Raw genomic sequence first — 20,280 nt, 5'->3', positions numbered from 1 at the left:
CGGAACTTCCCGAAACGCTCGACCCTTCAACACCTCAAATAAGAAGTGTACAGAGATTTCTAGGCTCTGCAGCGGAGGTCGTCAAAGAACGTTGACGCGACTTCTGTACAGGGCGGAGGGGTATTTTTCAATAAAGGCTGAGTGAGACTAGCCCTGTGCTGCAGCTGGTTTTACCTCATCGTTTAGCCAGCAAAGGTTCCTGAGCGTGTGGATGTCTTCGCAAGTGACCTTTAGTTTGAAGGCACTGCTCATGATCTCATCTGGCTCACCTTTGCCAAATGCGGCACTGACCTCTCTCTCCATGGCCTGAAAGGAACAATTAAATGGAGAAGGACTTGTAAAACAGAGCATGGAGCACGCTGACCTGGGGGCAGCTTTCCACTGAAACACGGCCTGTAAATTCAGCTCAGCTGACAGAGAAACTGCCTTCGACGGTTTCCTGCCTCAGTGAGCGATAGCGCTTTTGCCTTGCTTGGTTGGTTTCAGCATCCTAACTTTGAACTTCACAGCCCAGGCTTGCTGCCGTTTCTTTTCACCAAGGACGTGGGGATAAAACCCGTCAACTTAGCAAACACGCTCAAGCAGCTGAAAATGGAACACAACTCTGGCAACCCCCTTTCCCAGGTGCTGCTGCGGCCCTCGCAATACCCAGGTTTAAGCCAACCCCAGCGGGCATCCTCCGTACCGAGGCAGCTAAGTCAGGAGCCTGAAAGAACGTGAAGGTGGGGGACTTCAAAGGGAACGGCAAAGGGGGAAACTCAGGCAGCCGTCCCGCTAACAGAAGGCCCACAAACCCTTAGGGCAGCACAACTGAAGGAGCGTGGGGAGCACACAAAATCCTTCAAAGCAGCTTTAGTGCTGACCCTCGCACTGTGAAACCACAACCACAGCCACTCGCTAACAGGTTCAATGCAAGTTCTTCAGATTTCAAAGCGCCTTAAGAACCACCGAGAAGAAGAGGACTTCCTTGCAGCTCTGCCACAACCTTCTCTTTTGTCTCACAGACTGTCGCCTACGGTACCTCTGTGAGCGGAGGAAAGCGTTCCGCTGTTTTTCCCAATCTTGGCACTTTCTTTTCCTCCACATCGAGGCTGGCTGACTTTTTGGACGGAACAGGTGTAGGGTGTCCTCGGAATAAGGCATCTTCTAAGATTTCTGTGCCACGCTGCCTCTGTTAGACAAACGGACATTAAGCTAGCAATCAAGCACAGATTTGTTTCCTTGGGGACAGGACAGAAAATCTTGCTTATATAGAAAACTGGAAGGGTTTTTGTACACCCATGCAACCAGCAAACTCCAAAGTTACTTCTTCTTGACGACTGCATTCCAACTGTGCACCCATGGAGTGCTGCACTCGGAGGCAAGAGAGGCAGAAAGCTCCTTTGCCTTGGGCTAGCGTTAAGAACCCCAGCAAAGCCTCCACGTGTAGGTATCAAGTTGAGATTGAGACTACTATTTCTGATTACCATGACTAAAATTTTATTTTTGACCTCAACCCTGACCAGAGGTGAAAGTCAAAGAGACGTACTTCCTATCCCAGCAAACAAGATAAGACTAAAGACACCCCAGTCCAGCTTTGCAGGTCAACCAAGTCTGTGCGCTAAAGATTTTGAGGCTATACCCAACACGTGAAAGGGGAAGAATCAAAACCGTATAGTGTAGTGTGCTCCTAATAGTCCAGAAACAAAATTAACGGCAGCGGAAAACACTTGGCGATAGCGCTACTCATCAAATAACGCTCCCGCTTTCCCGGGGAAAAACAACCTGGGCAAATACAGATATTGTTGAGGAAGTCATGTGAAGAGTGCTGAAGTTTCTCATCACAAAGAGCTCTATTTTCCTTGGGAATAACACAAGCTTACCCCTGCGATGGTTTCTTTCACTGCTCCTTCCTCTTCCGCAGAGTTTTCTTCTGGTGTGCAGTACCTGCCAGGAGAGGGAGAGAGAGAAGCGAGCTCTATATCCGTCCTGTCCCATGGAATTCTCAAGAATTCACCCTCTGGACAAGAAAGGCTTTTGCAAGGCTAAATACAGCACTAGTTTTTAAAGCGGGGAGAAGAATAGGGACAGAATTAGCTACAAAACAGGACTGCTGCAACTGAACCTCCCTCTGCTCCCATCTACGCTTTCTCCTCTCTCATGTAAGGGCAGGTCACTGCAGAAAGATGCGTGCATCTTACCGCCGTACAAAATCTCTCCCTGTAGCTGCACCTACTGCCCCCAAAAACCTGTTTCCATAAAGACCGCAAAGCCGTCGCAACTCACAGTCCTGCCAGCTCAGACAGCCAATACCAATGAGGCCGCTGGCCTCTCAAACCCAACTGCACGCTGCCTTTTTCCCCCTCCTAGGCAAACCCCAGGCATCCTTTGGGACTTACAAAGTCCCCAAAACTGCCTCAAGTCCCACCAGGCTTTACAAGCTCTCTAATCCTTCTGCTTAGGATGCGGGTTTCCAAGTGAAAGAAGTGAAATGTCAGCTCATTGATGGCTCGGCAGAACGACTCACAAACAAAAACGGATTCTGCACATCCAAGGACAACTTGGGACGGCCACCACTCGCACCCTTACTGGCTTTCTTCCCACAGCAAACACCACACCAGCACAACCCTCTTTGTCACGCAGCACGGCTCTCGCTTGTGTTGGAGATGCAACTGGCTTGCAAGCAATTCCGGAGCCGCAAGCTAGCTGCTTCTCTTTCACAGCACTGAGACGATCAAAGACCGTTGGTCATCTTCGAGACTCTACCAGCGGCTGAAAGAGATACACGCGCAGAGCCAAAAGGAACAAGAAGCATCATTAGAAGAGACTCTACCTGATCGTATCACCTCTCTGCGACCGCTGCGGGCAGCAAACATCTATACATTCGACACCTGCACAGAAAAGCAGTAGTAAGAAAACAAGAAGTCGACTTTCAATCACCATCAGATGTACACAGCTCTCCATTTCTGAGTGATAAATAAAAAAAAAGGAAAAACTTTGAAGGATGACGGTATGGTCAGGAAGTTCGAATTCTGGCAAGCACTTTGAACTCGGAACGTCATCTGCGAGTGTGTAAGAAATGCCCTATTCGGATTTGACGTCTACCTACAAAGTGGAACGGATTGGAATCATGGGGATACTCACCGGTCCTGAGTGTTGCACGTGGATAGACGTCTCCTCCGTATTTTGGTTCTTCCTGGTGACTCACAGTCGCCACTGGTTCCTTGGAGGAGGCTTGAACACTTTGGGGCAGGAAACAAACAACAGAGGAGAATCACAATTTTTATACGGGGGGCATTTGTTATCAGTGCGTACCAATTCACGCTGGCTTTTGGGGTTTTTCTTTAAGAAGAACAAAATATTCTTTGCACATCCGACAAATATCTGCATTAACCTGAGGAGGCCACTTTACTCTGTGGGACAAGACAGCGTTCATTTCAACCAGCCCTGACCAATTCTGCTCAATCTATTTGTTAAAGGTTATGCTGACGCTGAGAATGGCAATGTCCACAACATCCATACTGCTGGGACATTTTACTTCAGACCTGCCCTGCTCTGACCTCAGGGACTATATGCTCAGTAGCGGTTGGAGTGCATTAGACACCTTCCCCAGGAACTTCTCTGGTTTAGCTTCCTCTGAAAGGAATCTCTTTCTCAGGCTCCAGATCTGCTCCAAAATATGAGCCAAACCACAATAAGCAACGACTGGCAGATGAGACGCCGACAGCAGAGTCTTGACCTGCTCTCAAATGCAGTGCGCTTAAACTCAGCGCACCCAAAATTACATGAGAAACTCTCTTCTGTATCATTTTCATGGTATGGATTTTCATCTGCAGTGGCGGATTCTGGCGCAGCGCACTCCTTAACTGGTGGCCTCAGTGGTAAGAAGCTGTCTGGAGCAGCTTTGATGCTCTGTTTGCCCTTCCGGCTTGTGCTCAAAACATCAACGGCAAAAGAAACGGTATCAAGAGAACATTCCAATGTGCACCTCCACCACCACCTGCTTTGTCAAGCACGTACACCGATGACGATGGAGACAGACATGAGATGTTTATGACTTTCAGATGAAGACCTGCTGTCTTCAACTGGCTAATGGGGAAGTAGAGAGAAGTAAAAGTGAAAATCACAACAACTGCCTTGAAGATACGCTGTTGATTGTGTCCTCAGCCTCCTCTCAAGTTCAACGCTTCCTCTTACCGCAGACCTTTAATCTCTAGCTAATCTCCTGTGTCAATTAAGTAGCTGGATTTAAAGAAAAAGTTTAATATTGGTTCTTCGGGAGGGGAAGCAGCTGACGACCTCCCTTACCATAGGCAGTAAACCTTTCGGGGAAGAAGTCAAAGAAAACGGAAGGATTTTTACCTCAGACGGGGAATTGTCTTGTCAGGACGAGAGAGTGGTTCCTTCGTCAAGCGAGCATGGGTCCCACACGGCATTTGACCTACGAGAGAAGAGCGTAAGGCATGGGTAAGTATAAAAGGAAACTGAAGAGGTTTATGAGTTTACAGTAACGAGCTTCACCAAAGATAAATTGTCATTTTCTCTCTCACATCATCATATGATTTGTGTTATGTCACTTTAGGACATTTTCAGGTTTTCACACCGGCAACTGCAGCAAGTTGCGCGCACAAGGTATTGCCAGCCGAAACCTGAAATACAAAAGGCTCCTCAGGATCTACTACCTAAAAGGAGCATTGAAAACAATTTGCTTCTGGCAAGCTAACAGTGGACCTATCAGAACGGAAGGACTGCATCCAAGGCAGCTCTGGTACCGAGACGACCAGATCGACGCCCGGCTCCACTCCAGAAGCAATGCAAGGATGCGGGTAAGAAACAGAGGTCACGCTCAAGTATTCCCAGATGCTGCCTCGTCCCGTGCCTGCCATAATCCCTACAGAACCCTAGGGGTAGACTTGGACAGTACACAAGGTAGGGTGAAAATGAAACAAGTCGTATAACTTGATGTCAGCCTTACCAATTTGCAGCACGGCTACCTCGAGTGACGAAAATCGTGGTCTTTTAGTGGAAGGCTCTAAAGAAGTGGACCCAGGCTTAAAAGAAAACAACAAAAAAGCACCAGCGTGAGTGTAACCTGAATGTGAATCCCAGCAAACACACTTCCTGAGGCTTAGTCAGCTCTACTATGACTTGGGGACCATGACTTGCTGGTTCAGATTGCAGAAGGCGGCAAATCTTGGCAGGACCTTTGACAGGTACGCTTTAAATTTTGAATACAGGCTCTCATGTGTGCAGCAATTAAAAGAATACAGTCTTGTCACTGAGTTATCACTCAGTCGGCTTCTAAACATTCCAAAGGGTGATAGTTCGGCCCTTGAGAAATATATTTTGTACAAATAAGAGTTAACGACTCTCTCAGGAACGAAGAACTAGAGCCCGACAGTCTCTTAGCCCTCTAATCCCATGGGGCAATAAGAAAAACTGCACTACACCTTTGAACCAAACTAGGCAGTCAAGGTGGCTCATTTTTACAGAGCCAAAGTCCTACAGGAACGCTCTCCTGGACTGGTGGATATTGAGCAGAAAGTGGTTTATCCAGAGCAAGTATGCAGTTTTTCTTGTCAGGTAGTGTATATTGATTCCTTAACCACAAGCTTGAGAAAGAGAATAACAGTTTGCAAACACACTAAAACTATAAACTTGAACCATTCTCAAGTATCTGGAAGACAACTAACAGTTTGCTCCTCCCGCAGCTGCCAGTGCCGGAGCAGAGGACGCAGGCTTGAGTAAGGCAAACCCAGCCCACATTAGAGCTGCCTGCTAGAAATGCAAAAGAACCACCTACTGCTGTACAGGCTCAGAGCAGGCTCAACCTCAAGATGCAGTAGGGAGAGCCGCTTGCTCTCGCACCTTGCACAGACCCTAACATTTCAAAGCCCTCGCTAACCTCTTCCGCAGACTCTGTGCCGGCAGCATCTTCGCTGACGGAAGCCGCCGGGCGTTTGGTTGCCTTGGTCGGCAACTGCAGCACTGCAGAAACGTCAACTTTCTCTTTCTGCTCAGAGATGGAATAATCTAAAAAACAAAGACAGGCCGTATAAGAACAGGATAGAAAACCAACAGAGGTACATTGCGAATACAGACAGGAGGGAGCACACAGCTTGGATTTAAGATACTCTTTCTGCTGACAGGCGCGGGCTCAGCGCCAGAGACCTGGGCTATCTCCTGCTGGCAGTAAAAGTATTGGGCCCTGCCACAGTCACCGCAGAGAACGTCCGTCATCTATAGGGCTAAGCCCTACCGGACACCCTCAAGCCATTGGCTATAGGCATAGAGAGCCACAAGGCAAGAAGCCAACAGCTTGAAAAGCCACCGTTTCAGGAACAATGCCAGAGCACAAAAGCCAGACTTTTCCAAGGGACACGAAACCTCAGAAAAATCGGGCATATTCAGTACTTGTGTAATGTGCGATACCTGATTTTTGCTTTTTCGGCGGAGTCTCATCATCATCATCATCCACAACTATGCAAACGCTGAGGAAAGAACACACACAACAGTGTTTTGCAACCCTAGGGAAGCTCCCAGCAGGCTGACTTCCCTTCACAGGGCCCAAACTTCCCAAGTTACTTTTCCTATCCCAAAGGTCTCCCCCTCCAAGCGCCCCCGGGATCATCTCAGGCACATACACCTAACTGCAGCCCTCCTCAACACCCCCCAACCTCTCCCAGCCAACGACCGCTCGCAGAGAGCTAATGATCCCGCTGCAGCACATTAGGCCTCTTTGGCTCATTCCGTTAATGCTTCCCAACATTTTACCTTTCTTCCTATCGCCAACAAATTAAGTTCGTTTCGGAAATCCCTACACTGAGTTGCAAAGAAAAGTCTAAGGAGGACAGGACATAAAAGGTGGGAAAGCAACTCGGGCATACACCCACTTCAATCACTTTGTCCTTTGGGAATGGAGCACACAGGTTGGTCCGAGGTGGGTTTTTTCCTCTCTTTGCCCCCCCAAATGTCAGGACAGCCGGATCCTTTGAAGAACTCTTTGGTCTTTCTTACACAAAGGAATTTCTCTTGAACTGTTATGCCCCCGACCCCTGCTGATAGCATTGCTTCTGGCCGGGGAGATGGGGGGGGAGTGGGCGCCGGGGCGATGCCCGGGGGCGGCCCTGAGGCGGCGGGGCGGCTCGCTGCCCTGGGGGGCGGCCTCTTGCGCGGCGGCGGGGCCGGGGGCGGCGAGGAGGGCGCCGAGGGCCCCCCGCAGCCATTAGTGGAGGGGCGGCTGAGGGGGGAGAGAGGGGCGGGGCGGGGCGGGGCGGTGGGTGCGCGCGCGCAGGCGCGCCGCCGTCTGTGCTCTGCCTGAGGGAGCCGTTAGCGGCCGCCCGGCCCGCTTCTGCCCCTGCCCTGCGGTGGGGCCGGGCCGGCGCCGTCCCGCCCGGCCCGCCTGGCCCTGCTCTGTCTGGGGGAGGCGCTTGCCCTTCTCCGGAAGCCCCGAGCCGGGCCCCGGCTGGCAGCTGGGCGCCAGGAGGCCGGGGAGTGACCGGAGGAGGGGAAGAGGCCTTCGGGGAGAGGCCCCCACGGAGGCCGGAGGGGCCCCCCAGAAGCCCTCCAGAGACGGAGGGGCCCCCCAGAAGCCTCCCAGAGAGCGGAGGGGCCCCTCGGAGAGCGGAGAAGCCTTTCGGCGTCCCGCAGGCCTGAGGCGAGCGACAGCGGCCGGCGGCGCGGGCTCTCGCGCGCCCCCTCCTGCCTCCTCTGCCCTCGGTGGGTGAGGGAATGCCAATCCCGGGCTTACCGAGCCCTTTCCTGCGCGCTCGCACGGCGCTTTGCGCCCCTCTGGCGGGGAGCTGCGCTCGCTGCACCCGGCTGCGCCATGGCTGCGGTGCGACTGGAAGGACGCGGACTGCGTTCGGCGTTCCACCATGGTGAGCGGCTGTGACGGAGCGGCGCCCGACCGCCGGCCGCAGGCAGCCCCGCTCGAGCCGCTGCTGCGGGGGCCGGCGAGCGTGTGGTGAGCGCTGAGCTGTGTGCGGGGGGTTGGGCTGGCTCTTGGGGCGCTGCCTTGCTCCTAAGGGGGCTTTGAAATGCGGTGCTCGCCCCTCGTTAACGAGCTGTTTCCTGTGGGGTGGAAATGTGCGGCTGTTGCTGCAGCCCCGTCCTGGAGAGGCTTTTTTTCCAGGGCTGGGAGCGAGAGCGGCGTCCAGGCTGGGCAGGGGAGCCGGGTCTGCTCGTCCTCCAGCTGAGCAGTGGTGGTTTGCAGGTAGCATCCGGTTGCACTTGCTGGAATGCAGAGCAGGAGAGAGTTGTGTCGTGGTTTTCCCCTGCAGATGCGGGACACGGGCGGCAAGGTGACAGCGTGGGGGGAGTGGGGGTAACTGGGAGCCCCCGTCTGCCTCCCAGCCCCATGGCGCTGGATGCAGCTCAGATGCACCCACGCTCTGTGAGGGGGGGTTTGAGGGCCTGAAGGGTTGTCCCCGTGTCCCTGCCGGGCTTACGGTGGTATCTTGCTGCTGTGCGTGGGTCTGGGGGTGGCCGGGAAGGGTCTGGCATGCTGGGGCCATCACTGACCCTCATTTTCTCTCCCACCATAGAGCTCCTCGGCATAGCTCTCAGCCAGCTCTCGGCGGAGCTCCCCCAGCCAGCGCCTTCCCACATCAGCACCCTTTAGGTGCCTGTGTCCCCTCTCCAGGAGATCTTTGCTGGGGCACCTTGGGAGAGTGGGCAACCACTACCATGGGATGGTGGGATGGGGACAGCCACCTCCTTTGTCCCCTGTCCAGCTGGTGCCCTGACCCTCTCACTCTTCCATGCCCCCGCAGCTTCCGGAGCAAGAGGTTGTGAACGTGTTCATCGGGACGCAGGCGGTGGGGGCCATCATCGGGAAGAAGGGGCAGCACATCAAGCAGCTGGTGCGGTTTGCGGGTGCCTCCATCAAGGTGAGGAAGGCGCTGCGGGGCTGGTCCTGCGCTTCGTGCCTCAGTTTCCCCTCTGCACTGCCGAGGTCAGGGAATGGGAGTGTGCGGGGAGCAGTTTTGCTCCCCAACTTATCACAGAACGGTTGAGGTTGGAAGGGACCTTGAAGATCATGGAGTCCCACCCCCCTGCCCTGTTCAGGGACACCTCCCCCCAGCCCAGGTTGCTCCAAGCCCCATCCAACCTGGCCTTGAACACCTCCAGGGCTAGGGCAGCCACAGCTTCTCTGGGCAAGCTGGGCCAGTGATTCACCACCCTCACAGTGAAAAATTTCTTCCTGTTATCTCCTCTAAATGTCCCCTCTTCCACTTTGAAGGCACTCCGCCTCGTCCTGTCACCCCATGCCCTTGTAAAAAGTCTCTCCCCAGCTCTCCTGTACCCGTTGGCATGGGCCCACCTCTCCCGCCTGTGTTTAGTAGAAGGCCAGATGCTCGGTGGGGGCTCAGGGGTGGGTGGTGGTGGGAGAAACAGTGCCCTGACCCCCAACTCTTGCTTTTCCCTTCTCCTCCCCAAGACTGCACAGTGCAAGATGAGGGAAATGGTCCAGCAGGTGAAGCAGCAGGAGCAGAAACACGCTCCGGGAGCCCCGGCCTCGCAGCACAGCAAGTGATGCTCCTGTCGTGCCGCCCAGCACCGCCTGATGAATGTAACCCCACTGCCGGACAACCCCCTCCAACCTCCTCCACCACCCCCAGCAGGTCAGGGGAGCAAACCAAAGACCCGCCCAGACACACAGCCCCCCATTCCCGCGGCGCTGCGAGGATGCGCAGCTGAGGGGTACGGGGAGGGCTCTCTCCATCCCACAGCCTCCCCCTTCCTCCTCCGTCGCCTCCCGACGCTGTCCCTTTAGTTGGACTAACAGGGGCAGGTTTTGGTACCTCAGCACCTCACGCTTGTGTTTCCCTTTTAGAGATTTTGTGTGCCTTGTAAAACTGAGAGTTGGAGCATTTTTTCATTAATTTTTTTAATAAAAAAGAATGAGTTGGAAAAAACCATGTCGAGCGAGTGCGAGGCGGGAGAAGGAAAGCAATCCCAGGGGTGCTGACGTGGGGAAAGAAACTCCCCAACTCGGGGCGAGTTACAAAGCAGCATGTTTATTGCAGCGCTGGGTGCAAGGGGGATGGCTCCCAACTCGCCCAGGGGCTGGTAAAGCAAGCGTTCCTTTCTGATGCAAAGGCGTACGTATTCATTAGTGTAGGCTGGGAATAGGCACCACTCTGGTCATGATCTGTGGGTTGTTGTGGAGGAAGGCTCCCAGTCTTCCTGCCGGTGTACTTTTCCCCTTTGGCTCAAGAGTGCTGCTGTGGCTGAGCTCTGAGCCGCCAGACCGGTTCTCAGCAGATGGTTACTTCGCGCAGACAATAAGGCCCTGAATAGCCCTTCCTGTTCTCTGGGTGGCTCTGGGTGGCTCTGCTCCTCTGCTGCTTCTAAGGTCGGGCTGCCCCAGTGTCATCATTGAGGAGCCTTTTGTCTATCCAGTTCTCACTTGTGGGTGTTCCTGCCCATGTCAGTGCCAGAGCTCTTCCGTAGGCTCCTTCTGCTAGCGGAGAGCCAGGGGCCGTTCCTTCAGGAGAAAGCTTGAGAAATGTTTAAAAAGAGAAAAGGGGGGAAAAAAAAAAAGGGAAAGGAGGAAAAAAAAAAGTGGGAAAAGAAAAAAGAGAAAAAGAAAAAAAGGGGGAAAAAGCAAAAAAGGTCAAAAGAAAAAAGGGGTAAAAGAGAAAAAAGGGGGAAGCGAAAACATATTGTAAAGAAAGGTAGAAAGGAAAAAAAACCAACCAAACCAAGCAAGGAAAGTGGGAACAGCTGCGGGGCAAGAGGAGGGACAGGAGCTGGGGGGGGGGAGGTGGCAGTGCCGGCGCCAACCCCGGGGGCTGCGACACCACGTTTTTGTCCTCTACTGCAAAGTGTTGTGTGAAAAACAACCAAGCAAAACCCACCCAACGACAACATCAAAAACCAAAGAGAAATCTCTGCAGCTCACAGGAGCCTGAGCTTGCTCTCGGTTGCTTTCTTTCCAGTGTCTTGGGGGTGTCACGGCCGAGCTGAGATTGGGGTGTGGTGGTGGTGGGAGTTTGTCCCATGGCTGTGATGGGGGGAGAAGGGGTGGGTGGGGAGTGGGGGATGTGGTGTGGGGTTTTCTTTGGGTGATGGTGTTTTTTTGCCAGGCGTCGCTTTACCCAGTGGCTCAGGGAGGTGTTGGCATCACAAAGCCTGTGCTAAAGCGGGGTGGGGGCCTCGCCGCAGTTGGTTAGCAGAGCCAAAGTGGTTATTAATGGTTCTTAAGGGCGCCCTAATTATGCCCGTGTAACTGGGAAGCTCAGATGCCCCCTAAGCACCCCCCCGGTGCTTCTCTAGCCAGGCGAGTGCTGGGCGTCCCCCCCTGCAGGAGAGGAGCGCACCTCCAGGGCGGGTGGAAGGGCATCACCCAAGAGGGAGAGGACCAAGATGGGGCTTGGGTGTCCTTGGGGTGGCCGTGTGGCGGGGTAGGGCTGCTGGGGGCTGCCACGATGAGGGACACCCCCACGCCTTTCTCCATGGCTTCCAGAGCTGTGCTCCCTCCCTCCCTCCCACCCATCCAGTGCCACCGGAGAGGTGGTGTCCCCCCTCCCGGGGCGGGCAGGGGCTGCTGCCACCCCACCTAACACCTCAACGCACCAAACCAGCTTTCAGCAGTCACAGCCACCCGGGCACTGCCAAGGGGGCAGCAGGGACTCCCCAAAGGGGGCTTACAGAACACAGAGAGCGTCCGTACACCGCTGACCCCTCTCCAGGGGCGGATTTTCGGGATGCTGCTTGCTCATCTCACCACTGAACGACACCTCGATTGCCCCTGCAGCACTGTGTGACCATCGCTTCGTGGCTTCTGTGCTCCGATGCTCCTCCTGGCTCCAATCCTCTTCCTGGGGGATTGTGAGGGAGCGAAAATCCACATCGCTACATCCAACTTTTTTTCAGTTAAATAAAAAAAAAAGAATAAATCACCCTCTCTCATTACCAGGTAGAGGTTCGTTCCCTTAAGGCTCTTTTTATGAAAATAAATATTTAAATTATATAAAGAAATAAATACTTCTCTTTTCACATTAGATAACTCCCTGGAGACAGCAAAAAAAAAAGCACCACCACTGTGCACCAGTGTCCACCAGGGCTTTATACTTTTGTGGCTCTCATGTGCCAGGCCATCGAATCCACACAGTCCAATAAAGTCGGTTGTCCCTCTCCTCCTCCTGGCTGGAGGCAGGGCACCTCTACTGTTGACCGTAGTACCTACGATTATCAGATTGGTTCCTACCTGGTCCGTAGGATCGCCTACCGTAGGTCGGAGCAGCCTTCCTCCTGTAAGAATCCTTTCTTCTATCGGCTTCATTTTGCAACTCAAGCACCTGTGCCTGTAGGGCTGAGGTAGGTTCTCCATCCCTCTTCTTCATGTCTTCTGCATATTCACAGAGGCAAACCCACAGGATATCTCGCATCAGCTTTGATTTGTCTTGAGTCGGAGGGTGTTTTTTCTCTTGAGTAGGAGGGCGTTTCCTCTTAGCAGCTGCAACATGAGTCTGTGCAGGGAAAGAATGGAGTTTTTCCTCCACCTTGGTTAGATTATCAAACAGTTTATTGGTTTGCTCAACTACTCTCTGGGTCATTTGCTCTATTTTCTCAGTCAGTTTCTCAGTCATTTTCTCGGTGGTCACAGTCAGCTTTTCTATGGCTGCCACAGAAAAGGGACGAGAGAGACTGTCTTCATACTGTCGTACCTTCTTAACCCCTTCATTTACAGTTGGTGTGTCAGTATCGGATCCTCCCCAGACCATTGTTGACAATGGGTGGGAATATGTTGATGGTGCACTTTGTACAAACTTTTTGAGCAGAGATCGTTTGCATGGCATTTCATCAGGGTCTACTATCGCTTGCCCATCACTATAAATCACCTCTCGCACAGGCAGTTCTTTCAGGTACAATCCCTCCATCCTTGGACAGGTTTCCCAATCGCCTAGCTTCTCTGCCATCTCGGTCTAGGGTATCTGCCCCGCTATCCCAGCATCGGAGCAACCAGGAGACAAGTGTTTCGCCTTCATGACGACTAAAGTCCTTCCTGATACTTCTCAGATCTTTCACGGAGAAGGATTGAACAACTCCCTCTACATCTGAGTCCTCCTGTGGGGAGGCTGCCCCAGAAGGGGCCTCTCCAGCATCTGCTCTAGAAGGACTCTGGCCTTTGTCTGTTTTCAAAGGTCTCTTTCCCTTCTGTGGTCTTGAAGGACCCTCCCCTGGATCTTGTTCAGAACTCTCCCCCAAGCTATGTGACTTGAGGTGGTCTTTGTGGTAAGGGGCAGGGGAAGGAGTTGACCTCCTCTTCCTGCTCCTGGTTCCCGGGGCGGCTTGTACCGATTTTGATGGAGTTGGAGTAGTTTTGGTACTGGTTGTAGTGGCTGCAGTAGGTTGTGCCGGGAGAGGCGGCGGCGTGGCTTGTGCCGCTGCAGGGGGGGGCGCGGCTTGTGCCGGGACGGGCGGCGGAGGGGCCGGTGTTGTTGCGGTGGGGGGGGCGGCTGCCGGTGGTGCGGGTGCCGGTGCCGGCGGCGGCGGAGGCGCCTGTGCCGTGGCGGTGGGGGGGGCGGCTGCCGGTGGCGCCGGTGCCGTGGGGGAGGCGGTAAGGATTTTAATTTTTTTTTTTTTTTTTCAGAGGGGGCGGGGGCGGGAGGAGGATGTTTGGTTTTTAGCCAAAGCCGGCTTTTCTCGAGGTTCAAGGACAGGAACTAGTCCAGTGGTTCTCTAATGCCCGGTAGAGCAGGGATGTAGGATTGCCAGCAGGGGGTGAACCCCCCCATAATAATTAAAGGAGCGTTAAAAAGCGATTTCTTAAGGGCTTTGAGAAGAGCAGTGCCTGTATGAGCCAAGAGAAGGGATCCCGTCTCCTCAAAGAGGCATTTCTCTTTCACGCGCCCTTTCCTCTTTGCTTCCCTGAGTCCCAAACTGGGGTTGGCATCTGCTGCGTCCCCCTGTCCCGGCTGTCCCTCTGTCCCTTCGCTCTCCATCACCGCCCCGACGCGGCTGAAAGATGCGGGTTGCAGGAGAGAAGGGGGGAAAGAGGGGCGGCGGGTGTCCTGGTTCCGGCAGGGATGGGGTTAATTTCCCCGAGGAGCCGGCAGGGACACAGGTATCCCATCCCCTGTGAGCCATGCCCGGGGCTGGGGGGAGCTCGCCGGGGGAGGGGGCGGGAAGTCGCGGCTGGGAGCGGGCTGCGGCGGTGCGGGGCCGGTCCCGGTCGGTGCGCGGAGGCGCTGTCATCGCGTCCGTCTATTCCTTTACCGCTGTTATTGGGATTGTTTGCCCTTCCCGTTGCTCTTCTCTTAAACTGCCTTTATCTCAATCCGCGAGTTTTTTGCCTTTTTCTTCCGATTTTGCCCCCGGCTGCGGGAGTGGAGCGAGCGGCCGCGTGGTTCTTTGTTGCCGGCTGAGGCCAAACCACGACGGGGGAAACACCGGATTTCCAAGAGGTTGTCAGCCCAGGGCTGGGGAAAAAAAAAAAAAAAAAAACCCAACAAAAAACCTAGCAAAATTATTATTTTTTTTAAATTTCAAAAATAAAGCACACACAACCCCCAACCCCAGATGACACACACACATCCACACAGAAAAAAACACCTCAGGTTTTCATACCTCAGCACCTTGCGTTTGTGTTTCCCTTCTAGAGATTTTGTGTGCCTTGTAAAACTGATACTTGGAGCTTTTTTTTTTGTTTAATTTGTTAAAAAAAAAAAGACGAGTTGGAAAAAACGATCTCGACCGAGTGTGAAGCAGGAGAAGGAAACCACTCCCACGGGTGCCAATGCTCTTCCGTAGTCTCCTTTGGCTAGCTGAGAGCCAGGGGCTGTTCCTTTGGAGAAAGCTTGAGAAATGTTAAAAAGGAGAAAAAAAAAGGGGAAAAAAGTGGTGGAAAGAAAAAGGGGGAAAAGAAAAAAAAGCAAAAGAAAAAAGGAGAAAAGAAAAAAAAAAAGAGAAAGAGAAAAAAGGGGGGGAAGAAAGGCGGAAAAAAAAGGGAAAAAGAACCCCAACTCAAGTATAAAAAAAGGTTGTAAGAAAAAAAAAAAAAAAAACCCAAACACAAAACAAAACCAAGCAAGGAAAGTGGTGAAAGCCGCTGGGAAGAGGAGGGACGAGGGACGGGAGCGAAGGGGGGGGGGGGGTGAGGTGGCGGTGCCAGTGTGGCCCCAGGGGCTGTGACACCATATTTTTGTCCTCTACTGCAAAGTGTTCCGTGAAAAAAAAACAACCAAACCCCACCCAACGACAACATCATCACAAGAAAAAGAGAAATCTCTCCAGCTCACAAGGGCCTGAGCTCGCTCTCTGTTGCTCTCTTTCCAGTGTCTCGGGGGGGTCATGGCCGAGCTGAGATTGGGGGGTGGTGGTGGTGGGAGTTTGCCCCATGGCTGTGATGGGGGGAGAAGGGGTGGGTGGGGAGTGGGGGCTGTGCTGTGGGGTTTTTTTGGGGTGGTGGTGGTTTTTTGCCAGGCGCAGCTTTACCCAGTGGCTCGGGGAGGTGTTGGCATCAGGAAGCCTGTGCTAAAGCGGGGTGGGGGCCTCGCCGCAGTTGGTTAGCAGAGCCAAAGTGGTTACTAATGGTTATTAATGGTGCACTAATTACGCCCGTGTAACTGGGAAGCTCAGATGCCCCCAGTCACCCACCCCCATCCCCCCCCCCCCCCCCCCCCCCCGGTGCTTCTCTAGCCAGGCGAGCGCTGGGCGTCCCCCCCGCAGGAGAGGAGCGCACCTCTGGGGTGGGTGGAAGGGCGTCACCCAACGGGGAGAAGACCAAGATGGGGCTTGGGTGTCCCTTGGGGTGGCCGTGTGGCGGGGTAGGGCTGCTGGGGGCTGCCACGATGAGGGACACCCCCACGCCTTTCTCCATGGCTCCCAGAGCTCTGCTCCCTCCCTCCCTCCCACCCATCCAGTGCCACCGGAGAGGTGGTGTCCCCCCTCCCGGGGTGGGCAGGGGCTGTGCCACCCCATCTAACACCTCAACGCACCAAACCAGCTTTCAGCAGTCACAGCCACCCGGGCGCTGCCAAGGGGGCAGCAGGGGCTCCCCACAGGGGGTTTACAGAACACAGAGAGTGTCCGTACACCACTAACCCCTCTCCAGGGGCGGATTTTCGGGATGCTGCTTGCTCATCTCACCGCTGAACAACTCCCCGATTGCCCCTTCAGCACATTGTGACCATCGCTTCGTGGCTTTTGTGCTCCGATGCTCCTCCTGGCTCCAATCCTCTTCCTGGGGGATTGTGAGGGAGCAAAAAACCACATCGCTACATCCAACTTTTTTTCAGTTAAATAAAAAAAAGAATAAATCACCCTCTCTTATTACCAGGTAGAGTTTTGTTCCCTTAAGGCTCTTTTTATGAAAATAAATATTTAAATTATATAAAGAAATAAATACTTCTCTTTTCACATTAGATAACTCCCTGGAGACAGCAAAAAACAACCCAACACCACTGTGCACCAGTGTCCACCAGGGCTTTATACTTTTGTGGCTCTCATGTGCCAGGCCATCGAATCCACACAGTCCAATAAAGTCGGTTGTCCCTCTCCTCCTCCTGGCTGGAGGCAGGGCACCTCTACTGTTGACCGTAGTACCTACGATTATCAGATTGGTTCCTACCTGGTCCATAGAATCGCCTACCGTAGGTCGGAGCAGCCTTCCTCCTGTAAGAATCCTTTCTTCTATCGGCTTCATTTTGCAACTCAAGCACCTGTGCCTGTAGGGCTGAGGTAGGTTCTCCATCCCTCTTCTTCATGTCTTCTGCATATTCACAGAGGCAAACCCACAGGATATCTCGCATCGGCTTTGATTTGTCTTGAGTCGGAGGGTGGTTTTTCTCTTGAGTAGGAGGGCGTTTCCTCTTAGCAGCTGCAACATGAGTCTGTACAGGGAAAGCATGGAGTTTTTCCTCCACCTTGGTTAGTTTATCAAACAGTTTATCGGTTTGCTCAACTAATCTCTGGGTCATTTGCTCTATTTTCTCAGTCAGTTTCTCAGTCATTTTCTCGGTGGTCACAGTCAGCTTTTCTATGGCTGCCACAGAGAAGGGACCAGAGAGACTGTCTTCATACTGTTGTACCTTCTTAACCCCTTCATTTACAGTTGGTGTGTCAGTATCGGATCCTCCCCAGACCATTGTTGACAATGGGTGGGAATATGTTGATGGTGCACTTTGTACAAACTTTTTGAGCAGAGATCGTTTGCATGGCATTTCATCAGGGTCTACTATCGCTTGCCCATCACTATAAATCACCTCTCGCACAGGCAGTTCTTTCAGGTACAATCCCTCCATCCTTGGACAGGTTTCCCAATCGCCTAGCTTCTCTGCCATCTCGGTCTAGGGTATCTGCCCCGCTATCCCAGCATCGGAGCAACCAGGAGACAAGTGTTTCGCCTTCATGACGACTAAAGTCCTTCCTGATACTTCTCAGATCTTTCACGGAGAAGGATTGAACAACTCCCTCTACATCTGAGTCCTCCTGTGGTGAGGCTGCCCCAGAAGGGGCCTCTCCAGCATCTGCTCTAGAAGGACTCTGGCCTTTGTCTGTTTTCAAAGGTCTCTTTCCCTTCTGTGGTCTTGAAGGACCCTCCCCTGGATCTTGTTCAGAACTCTCCCCCAAGCTATGTGACTTGAGGTGGTCTTTGTGGTAAGGGGCAGGGGAAGGAGTTGACCTCCTCTTCCTGCTCCTGGTTACCGGGGCGGCTTGTACCGATTTTGATGGAGTTGGAGTAGTTTTGGTACTGGTTGTAGTGGCTGCAGTAGGTTGTGCCGGGAGAGGCGGCGGCGTGGCTTGTGCCGCTGCAGGGGGGGGCGCGGCTTGTGCCGGGACGGGCGGCGGAGGGGCCGGTGTTGTTGCGGTGGGGGGGGCGGCTGCCGGTGGTGCGGGTGCCGGTGCAGGCGGCGGCGGAGGCGCCTGTGCCGTGGCGGTGCGGAAGACGGCTGCCGGTGGCGCCGTTGCTCCGGGGGGGGCAGCTGCCGGTGGCGCCGGTGCCGTGGGGGAGGCGGCTGCCGGTGGTGCCGTTGCTCCGGGGGGGGCAGCTGCGGCCGGGCCGGGCGGGGCCGCGGTTCGCGCCGCTGCAGATCGCCGAGCGGCTGCGCGGGTCTGAGTGGCGGCAGCGCACGGTCCCCTCCAGCTCCCCCTGCACAGATGTTTCACAAGAAACCACCCCTGCACCACATTCAGGAGCATCAACAACAAAACCACGATCTTAACAAGGTACCAGTCCTTATCCTCAGAGCCCAGAAGGTTGCCATGCCCCAGCTCTGATGGGGTCACATCAGCATAATTATCAAAGGGCGAAGTAAACATTCCCCAGGTAGAAGAACCCTTTGATCCCTTTGGTCCCTTTTCTACTGAGCATGAGGCAGATGGGATGGAATACCCTGTTGGTCAGTTTTGGGTCACCTGTCCTGTCGCTCCTCCCCGCAGGTGGGACCCCACTATGCTTTTCCACTTCCGACCCTCCAACGGGGCAAATAACAAAGCTGGTTGGCCGTGGGGGTTATAGCAATAAGTATAAGCAAGAGCCTCTCTGCATCCCATGCCTGGGCATCAGCTGTAACCATTGCTCTTATCGCTCTGAGAGAGTGAACGCTGACGGCACAATAGGCAGTTAATTTCAGTTGGTAGAAGAGGCCCAGCTAAGAAGCCAAGTTACTGAACAAAATTGGTTCTCTTTTACCTCAAACCAGGACACAGGGAGAGTTTCCTTCCATTAAGGCTCTTTTTATTAAAATAAATATTTATATTATATAAAGAAATAAATACTTCTCTTTTCACATTAGATAACTCCCTGGAGGCAGCAAAACAAGCCAACCCCAAACCAGCCCAAAGGACAGGGGCTTTGGTGAGAAATCAAGAGATGGTAAACGCTTTCTTTCTGTGGTCGTGACAAATCCAGTTTTAGGAATCAAGTAGACGGTAGATATTCCAGAAACAGAGGAAAACTCTCTTTGAGGAGACGGTAGTTCAGCACGTTGTCCTTGGGAAGGTAAGTTGGGCAAACACGACTGTAACCACCACCACGGATGTTTCCCATTTGTCTGTAATGTGGTTGCGTGCACTGTGAGGCGCGAGCGTGCGGCTCAGCCATGGAAGTTGACGATGTTCCTTCTTCACTCTGCCCTTAACGAGGTCACACCCACCTTTCTGGCTCTTGCTTAAGGTGCGTTAGCTAATTTCAAAGAGAGTTACTGTCTCCAAAATAAGGGGGGGGGGGGGGGGGGGTGGAGGTGGGGAAATAAACTGTCTTAACCACTACTTCATAATTTGAAGAGGAAAACTTGTGTACCAAAACCCCAGAGTTACTGTCTCCAAAATAAGGGAGGTGGGGGGAATAAACCATCTTAACTTCTCCTTCATAAGCTAAAGAGGAAAACTTGTGTACCAAAACCCCAGAGTTACTGTCTCCAAAATAAGGGAGGTGGGGGGAATAAACCATCTTAACTTCTCCTTCATAACCTAAAGAGGAAAATTCGTCTAAGAAATGTAACTAAAGGTCTAAGAAAACTAACTAAAGGCCTAAGAAAAGTAACTAAGGTCGAAGAAACGTAATCAAAATAAGAACTCTAAGAGTCCACGTGTCACAGCAGCTGTTGGTGGATTATCTCCCACACCATCTTCTTCCGGAAGTATGGCATGTGAGTCTGAAAAGAGAAGAGAAAGAAAAGAGAAATTAAATAATGACGTCACGGTAGAAAGAGGCGGCAAACACGCATAAACGCCCAGCGGAGTCCTTAATAGGAAGTTCCCTTTAGGAACTGTCAACCGTTTGGGTACAACACCCCACGCGGTTCCTAAGAGGGTGACACGACAACCCGACAAAACCAGATTGACTTGACCGTGCGACAGCTTACAAGCACGCTAATAAAAGACCCGTCTAAAACAAAATCAATAAAAAGAAGCGGTGTCTTGACTGGTCAAAGGGTAGAAGCCATTTCTCCAAAAGATACCGAGCCCAGATATGCCAAACCCGCTGGCGGCAGTATCTTGCCCAAGAGGAATCTCACCGGCAGCAGCTCCCAAAGGCGGGGATGGAGAACCACAGCTCTGCCCTGCCCAGGCCACTTGGAAGTTCTGATCCCAGCAACTACGCACCGAAACGGGGTACGAAACCTCAGCCCCTGCCCCGGACACAATGAAGAGCTGCTGCCTAACCTCCCTGGCTCCTGTCCCTGGGCGAGAGGGGCTTGAAGGGGTTTATGACCTTCACTCACCTGGCTAAAGTTGAACGGTTTCTCTCTGGCGATGTAATCTGCGTATTTACACATAAAGACGCCGCAGTCGCTTCCGTTCAGCTGCTGAGGGATCTCCTAAGGAATGCAAAGAAGATGGAGG

At 53.2% G+C, this 20,280-nt stretch overlaps 1 protein-coding gene across 1 annotated transcript in view; it reads right to left on the bottom strand.

Annotated features, from left to right (window-relative positions):
* Nucleotides 1-319: 319 nt before the first annotated feature.
* LOC309685304 (sentrin-specific protease 2-like) overlaps nucleotides 320-20,280 on the bottom strand; it is a gene marked incomplete at both ends in the record, with an annotated part of 66,364 nt that continues 46,403 nt past the window's right edge. The window contains one exon of the mRNA XM_082501094.1: nucleotides 320-334. Coding sequence (XP_082357220.1) covers nucleotides 320-334 — 15 coding nt within the window. The remainder of the gene's footprint in view (nucleotides 335-20,280) is intronic.

Source organism: Vanellus vanellus, assembly GCF_965231255.1.
Source record: "Vanellus vanellus genome assembly, contig: HAP1_SCAFFOLD_114, whole genome shotgun sequence".
Classification (NCBI taxonomy): Eukaryota; Metazoa; Chordata; class Aves; order Charadriiformes; family Charadriidae; genus Vanellus; species Vanellus vanellus.
The sequence above is the reverse complement of the archived record's forward strand: the minus strand, read 5'-3'. Positions and strand labels throughout refer to the sequence as shown.